Below are 8,674 nucleotides of genomic sequence, written 5' to 3'. Positions count from 1 at the left end.
ACGTTTTAGAATGTTAGAACTCAAAGGCTAATTGCTACTCCAAAATATGCTGAAGCTAGAACCTTAAAACAAAATAAATTGAATCATTTTTCAACACAATTGGTTGTTAAACCGAAAATCTCAGTTGAGCACATGGAACAAGCATCTTCTGTACAAAGTCATGTTGAAACCAATTTGGTCATACGGAATACAGCTTTGACCCAAATTGGTTGGTTCATACAGATTTGAAGATTAACACTGTTAAGTAAGAAATTGAAGAGTTTAGTCTGAGATACAAGAATAGAATACAGAACAACCCTATCATCATGACCAAAAAGCTTAATAAAAAACCATGGCATTGAACGGCTCAGAAGAAAACGGCCCCTTTTTGATATTCTTTAGTAATCCTATAATATGTACAATTACTCGTAGGCTTAATTAAATATTTTCACAACAGGACTACATCTATAAGCTAAATATATCCAACATCAAATCGGATCACTAATGGGTAACCTTTTCACCTTTTTCCTTTATTTAATAAACCATTAAAATTACTGAATGTTGTATATGAATGACAGATTGTAATTTACAAATGTAAATAAAAACAATTCAACACAGTAAATTATTGCTGTTCAATTTACTTTGGTATAAAATAAAGTTCCTTAAACTTCGTCGGAAAACAACATACCATCTACAACTAATTATTATTGTTAAAGAGTAATAATAATTTCATTACAGACTGACCATGGGAATATATCTCTCAAACGCCCATAAAGTTGAACTTATTGGTTTGAGATCTGCAAATCTGATTTCAATACTCAGGTGAGTAATGCTAATTATCTATATTTACATACGTATAGAGAGAATCAGTTTGTTAAGACCTTTACTAATTGTTTTCTCACCTATGCAATTAAAACAGGTTAAACGTAGGTACTTGCACGATCGCTTGGGAATACCGAGAATGAAAAAATAAGGTCAATGATTATTGAAAAGAAAAAAGAGAAAAAGAAGAATTTGCTGGAGAAAAAAGCAGATCCTTTTACTTTTCTGAAGTTGCGTAGATCTGTTGAATCACGCACGAGAGCACGCATAGAAGATCATTGAGATTATCTTTGTAATATTTGATGATTGACTTATATTTCGTAATGGATGAGGTACATTTTTGAAGTTTAGCACAAAAAGTTAACCAGTTAACAGTGGAGCACTCATTGAACTGTGCGAAAAAAATAATTGCTAAGTGGATTTCTGGATCGACCATCTGCATTCTTTTTGTTCCGAATCCTTTTAGTCCTTCTATTAACTTACGGCGACATCGTGTAGAATGCTCTCTTTTTGCAGAATGGGTCTGATTCAGTTTCCTTTTCTCTTCAGGATTGTGCATAGTAGAGTTTTTTTTTGCCCAATTTTCTCAGGACTTTTTCATTTGTTACCTTATCTGTCCACTTTGTCTCATATATGATTCAAAAAAACATATATATATATATAATATATATATATATATATATATATATATATTCTAGATGACTCGACATACGTTGTCCTATACCCACGTCTATAATTTAAGTCTCCACTTTTTTAATATCCTATCCTATACTCCTTAGAATTCTATTTAATGTCCTTCCATTTATGGTCTTAGCATAAGCTATATACGTATTGGAAACTGCAGTTTTTTATCAGTATAAAAAATCAGTAAGAATAAATATAGTATCTACGTATCTATAGTACACATGAAACAAAATGCTATATCATTTTTTCATTAAGTAGAAATATTCTTTTGTATTTAAATAGTTAAGTAAAGTAAAGCAAAATACAACATGCGTAATTTTAAAAAGAATAATGTTTATGCAATTTTGAACGTATTGTGTTATTTATTACACTAAGTTATAATTTTATCTGCCAATTCATTGTATCTTATATTGTTTTAATTTCAGGTACATCTCCGATAGTTTTTGGCAATAATATTGTAGATATTACATTTTTCTATATATTATATACTAATATTGTCTAAGCTAGCTCAAATTTCAAGTGAATCGACATTTTTGGCAGATGACAGTTTTCATGTATCAAAATGTTTTTAATGTCAAACAATGATATCTTGTTTTTTACATTTTTTTCTTTTTATTTCTACAATATTACTATATTTTTATAATCACACACATCCTGAAAAATTTCCTTAACAAACTTCAGAAAGATTTATCAAAATCCGAATAATCGTTTACGAGAAGTATATTTACATACATTATTACAGAAAAATTTTATGTATAAGATGTAAGTATATTAAATAATTGATATTTCCCAACATCGTTCAATCTCCAGACAACAATGCAAACAAAATATGGTGAACATCTTACATCAAAGCATCTTAAATTTAATATGTGCGAATTCAAAACACGTTCAACATAATCAAATAACATTTACAATTGCAATTTGTTACGATGTAACGGCAAGATAAATTGTCATTCTTCTGGTGTCTCTGGAAAGTTGGTTTATTTATCATGTGCGATATTACTACCGACATACTTTGCTCTTATTTACAATTAATAAAATATTGTATAAAAAGATTTATTAGTTTTGTTATTCATAAGCAAACCGCAATCAATGGTAATAAATGTTCTAGTAATCCAGTACTGTTTTGCTATCTTTAGATGCGAAATTGTATCATATTTCTGTATAAGTAGGTACTTTGTGTCTGGTTTTTCAATTTTGTTTTAAAAACAAAAATATCGTAGTAAAATATACTTATTATAATATTATTATTATATTATATATAATAATCCACAAAGTGTTTTCTCCATACCTCCATACATCCAGAGTAGGAACTTATGAATATGGAGATTATGATTATTAATTATAATAGAGAATTCAATAATAAATACATTTTACAAGTTATCTGCCAACTAACACCGTTGGAAAATTAACAGTATTATTTAAAAATTAGTATAGCAAACATTCGATATGCTTATAACTTTATTTACTCAGGTAATTGCTAAAAAATAGAAAGACAAATGCATTTCAGAATTATGTATTGCTTTCACCCAAATAATAAAAAAAATGTAATAAAATTGAAATAGTAGAATAAATTTTAATTATTGTTACAATAAAATGTTTTACTGGCTTAAGTTTTTCAAATTAAAAAATACTAACTATGGAGCATAGACATAATAACCAGCTACTAACCTCAATAAAAAATTTAAAAAACATCTATTTTAAGAATATCATAAAAAAATATTTTCATTTCAAATTATATATGACTGAATTTTTTTTATTCAACTCATTTATTGCCTCAGAAAATATTGAGATCAAACAACTTTTGATCCAGATAAATCAGAAAAAAATTAACAATACTCTATATTATGCACCATATATTTGACGATCCACATACTGTGTCGAAACGTACAAAATAAAAAGTTCAAATATTTATCATCTTTTATTTGGCAATTGGGCTGAGCAAGAAAACTGGAATATATTGAGCAAAAAAGTTTGAAGTATGCAAGTATTTATGAATTTAGTACTAATAAAATATGTATATCCATATTTATATATGGCCGTTAATCGATCATTAAACTTCGTATAAATTTCTTATTCTCAATAAAATTAAGAATAAAATTTCTAAATCTAAGACTTCACAAAATAATATGAACTATGGATCTAAAAGACCATTAAAATCTAGAACAATATTAAAATTTGCTAAACATATTTTTATTCTACCCTAGTTAGAGTACCTTATTTTTTATTTTAAGAGCTAATCCTATATCAATATTTAAATTTATCTCAAACTTTCAAAATAAAATAAAATTTCTCGTACAGCTACATAATTTTTCATGCTCTACATACAACATGAGTACTTTCAGAAATAAAGTTTTAATTGTATAATTACTACTTTTGGGTGAAAATTGATAAAACCGTAGAAACATTACTGTTTCTTCATACAAAGTACAATATAGAGATGTCTATCTATTTGGAATGTGTGTACAATTTATTTACTCTGAAGACAATGGACCGATTCTTAGTCATTGTTTAAGGATGTGATTAACATTGTAACTAAACAAACTATTTCATTGAATGCGTACATGGATTTTATATGAGAAAAAACTGGCAATATCCAGGTTAATCGTGATAGTATTATTGGACGAAATTGGCTTTGAACTTTACTAAAGTTTAAAGTCAACGCAGGAAGTAATTATTGAATTAACAGTTAACATTTATCTCAAAAAATAGAGCATGGTCATATAACGATGCTCATTTTTATTTACCATAAATCTTTAATTTTTTTAGAGAATTTCAATAAATACATTATTGGTTTTCATATAATGGCATTATTAACGCAGCTTTCAACGACTTGATAATCATAAATTCAATCACGCGATACGGACAACCTGATATCAAGCAGTGGTGATGTCCATATTTACTTGAAACTATAGATCACTCGACACTCGACATTGCAGCATTAAATTAAAATATATTATCAGTACTAGATAGATTTTAATAATAAATAAAATTAAAAATACATCGGCTCGATTTAATATATTTCATATCATCCACCCTAATTTACAGTGATTTTCAAAGTAGTCACTATGGACTCCCAAAGGATCCATGAGAGCAATCAAAAGGGTTCACGAGTGGAAAATGATAACCATCTCAAGGGGCCACGATACAAAAAGTTTGAGAACCTATGATCTATGTGATAGTTTTGACTACACTTTTCCCAATATGGTACCAAGTTTTCTTTTCTTTTCACAAACATACTTGGTAAAGTTCTTTCCTATCCCACTCTTTGTAGTATACTTCTTCATTTGACACCTTGTCGATCCTATTGTCTTTACACATTTTTGCTAATTACAAGGAAAAGGCTTTGCTGATCATCGCTCTGACCATCAATAGTCCTTATCGAGATATATCGATACATCAAATGACTAAATTTTTGAGATTGGTCCACCAGTTTTCGAGAAGACTGTCGACCAAAGTCAAAACGGTGAAAATACACATATACACACTCACATACGTTATCCAAATTTGGTCTCATTCGATTCAGAATGACTAGAAACTTCGAGAAAACCAACTTAGCAACCCGTATGGTAAGTTATAGTAATGAGCAGAAAATCTAAAATTAAAATTTTTGCACATCTTTACGTTTCAGAGGTTTCTGAACATTTTGTAATATCTCAGGAAAAATGAATGTGTGTGTGTGCGTGTGGGTGTTTTGTGTGCCCGCATTTTTTCGTCCACGTTTTCGGACGCACGGATCAACTGATTTGAATGATTCAAAAAACCAATCGATTCCTATTGATTGAGAGATGTGCTGATTAGTTTTTGGCAAAGGCAGGTCCAGCCGTTTCGGAGATACGGAGCAACGAATGCAGAAAACAGAAATCGAGTTTTTGAGAGAAAGAAATCCTATTTGAATGATCTAAAAAACATTTAATTGGAAATGATGGGGGAAGAGGTGATTAGTTTTTGGCAAAATCTTTCAGCTTGTGTCGACAAAACAATTATGTTTGAAAAAAAATTATGCCATTTTTTTTGGATATCAAAAATAATTAAGATTTTCATCTTAAATCTGGCTAAAGTTCTAAAGCTCACTTATATACTTTAGATATATGATTTTATCTTTGTAATTTAGTTCACATCATTCTTATAAATATTAGACATTGTCACAGTATTAATAATAATTTATATAAAAACATTTAATATTTCTCGAACATTTCGTTACGGTACGGGAAGTTCCAGCAATTTATAACTAGTTAACTTCCCGTAGAGTAAGTTATAGTAATCGCAAAAAAATCGAAAATAAAAATTTTTATATATCTTTACGTTTCAGAGGTTTCTGAATATTTTGGCATACCTTAGAAAAAATGTATGTATGTGTGTGTGTGTATGTGTGTATGTGTATATGTATGTGTGCGCGTGTGTGCGCGTATGTATGTGTGTTCGGATACAAATTTTCGTCGACGATTTCGGGAACATGGATAAAGCGATTCGATTCGTATTGATGAGGAGACGTGCTGATTAGTTTTTGGCGAAGGTAGGTCTATTCGTTCCGAAGATATGGAGCAAAAAGTGCCAAAAACGATCACTCAGTTTTTAAGAGAACGGAGCGTCCGATTTGAATAATTCAAAAAATATTTTACTTGTATTAACAAGATGATGCACTAATAAATTTTCATGAAGGCAGGCCTAGCGGTTTCGCAGATCTAGTAAAAAAAAGTAAAAAAAAATGCATCTGGCGGTCAAAAATGATCATTAGACATATGCACATCAAATTATCAGATATTTTATAGAGATTTTAACAATAAGTATAAATTTTGTTTACATTTCTATGGGTTCCGTACCAATGCTTATGCGTTAGACGGCGGCGCGGCACTTACGCTGTGACATTTCGTCTCTATGCAGTTCAAGCAGTACGAATGCTTTGAAAAAAAGTTCAGAATTTCCAAAATATGTCAAAATGAAGAAAACATTTTTCTTTTCAAAAAATTTTTTTGTTTTCAAAAAATATTTTTTCTTTCAAAAAATAAATTTTTTTTTCAAATAAAATTTTTTTTTTTCAAAAAAAGTAATTTTTTGTCAAATTTATAGTTTCTCAAAAATCTAATTTTTTCAAAGTAATTTTTTTTCAGAAATGTTAATCGTTTTTAAAAAAATAATAATTTTTGGTACGGGAAGTTCCAGCAATTTGCCCTACGGCACTATGCCCTATTTTGACAGAATTCCACTTACAGCTAGTTTATTTACTTTTCTGTAAGCATATAAGGCCGAAAATCGAAATTGAAAATTTTTCATTTCTCGACGTTTTGAAGGTTTCTGAACATTTTGGCATACCTCAGAAAAATGGATGTGTGTGTGTATGTATGTATGGATTCAACTTTCCAGTTACGTTTTCGGGCGCTCGAATCAACCGATTTGAATGGTTCAAAAAAAAATCGATTCGTATTGATAGGGAGATGTGCTTATTAGTTTTTGGCAAAGGCAGGTCCAGCAGTTACGGAGATAAAGAGCAAAGAGTGCAAAAAATAGAAATCGAGTTTTTTTCAATCAATCCGATTTGAATAATCTAAAAAACATTCAATTAGTAATGATTTGAAGAAGTGTTCATTAGTTTTTGGCGAAGGCAGGCCCAGCCATTTCAAAGATACGGAGCTAAATGTGAAAAAAATGGTAGTTTTCGAGAGAACTAAGCGTCCGATTTGAATGATTCAAAGAACTTTCTGCTTGTCTTAACAAAATAATTGATTTTGGAAAAAAAACATTTTGTTTCAACTTTTTTTCATATTTTTTTTTCAAAAAAATTTTTTTGTATATCGAAAATAATTCAGATTTTATTTTTATTTCTGACTATAGTTCTAATATACTTTAAACAAATAATTTCAACTCTGCAATTCAGTTTATATTATTCTTATAAATATTAGACAATGTTACAATATTTATAGTAATCTATTTGAGAACATTCAGTATTCTTCGAACATTTCGTTACGGTACGGGAAGTTCCAGCAATTTGCCTTAAGGCACGATGCCATGCACACCACTAGTTTAATTATTAAATAATATCGAATTCATTTCTGTAATAACAATATTCTTATTCGAATAACAGTTGAAAAAACTAATTCCAATTCGTCACTACAGATGTCAGCTCGGTTCGATAAAAAATTTCGTCAGTGGCTCAAGAGTCGACGAACCGTAAAGACGTGTATAGTCAGGACTTGTTTGACAGATTCGTACACAAAGAATAACAGAACATTATTATATTGTCTAGGATAATAGAATTCGATAAAGCCATAACGAAAGAAAGTGCATTATTAATATTACATTTAATACGAACAATAATTTTGCCTTAAAAGTCTAGAATATTAGTCGAAATATGAGTGAAGCTTTTGTCGCTATACCTAAGCCGGGGGAAGTCATTTTTGGAATTAATTCCAGTAGACCAAAGAAGAAGTTCAAGAAGTCATCAACTTCAAGGCTCAAGATCATTCTGGACCGACATTAAAGGTTGGCAAGTTTTAAAATAATCGATATTTTTCTAACCATATTGTTGGGATGTAATTCAGTGATACACTCATTTCCTACCCTAGAGTTAATTTGACTTAAGAAAAGTCACTTGTTTTGGAAAAGATGGAATTCATATTAGCTACTTTAGTAATGCGCAATTTTTATGTTTCAATCATCTACTTAAAATGTTGTCCTGTAGCATATCAATATTTTATTAGTAAGTAATAGGATGCAGGTTTAGAATAAAATCTCAGTCTCCATATATATATGGCCGACAAGGACTATCTGAAGAGTTTTGAAATATGCTGCCGGAGGCAAATATGGACAGACAAGATAAATAAAGAAGCCCGAGAAGAGTGGGCAAAGAAAAGACTCTACTGAACACAATCCTGCAAAGGAAAGGAAACTGATTTGAACACATTTTGCAAAAAGAGTGCCTTTTGTACACTTTATAGAAGGTTATATAGAAAGACTAAAGTCTAAATCGATATTTTTCTAACCATATTGTAGAGATGTAATTCAGTGATACACTCATTTCCTACCCTAGAGTTAATTGACTTAAGAAAAGTCACTTGTTTTGGAAAAGATGGAATTCATATTAGCTACTTTAGTAATGCGCAATTTTTATGTTTCAATCATCTACTTAAAATGTTTTCTTGTAGCATATCAATATTTTATTAGTAAGTAAGCATTAATTAATAGGATACAG

The 8,674-nt window shown here is 29.7% G+C and overlaps 1 protein-coding gene across 1 annotated transcript in view; it reads left to right on the top strand.

The window, feature by feature from the left end:
• The first annotated feature begins 5,012 nt into the window (after nucleotides 1–5,012).
• Nucleotides 5,013–8,674, top strand: part of LOC113374768 (secernin-2-like) — a 7,068-nt gene continuing 3,406 nt past the window's right edge. Inside the window, exons 1-2 of the mRNA XM_026614737.1 lie at nucleotides 5,013–5,054; nucleotides 7,900–7,965. Of these exons, the coding sequence (XP_026470522.1) occupies nucleotides 5,013–5,054; nucleotides 7,900–7,965 (108 nt within the window). The remainder of the gene's footprint in view (nucleotides 5,055–7,899; nucleotides 7,966–8,674) is intronic.

Source organism: Ctenocephalides felis, unplaced genomic scaffold (assembly GCF_003426905.1).
Source record: "Ctenocephalides felis isolate EL2017-DRISC unplaced genomic scaffold, ASM342690v1 CF-g0.4_SCAFFOLD_01886, whole genome shotgun sequence".
Taxonomy (NCBI): Eukaryota; Metazoa; Arthropoda; class Insecta; order Siphonaptera; family Pulicidae; genus Ctenocephalides; species Ctenocephalides felis.
This window is presented reverse-complemented; position numbering and strand designations above follow the sequence as displayed.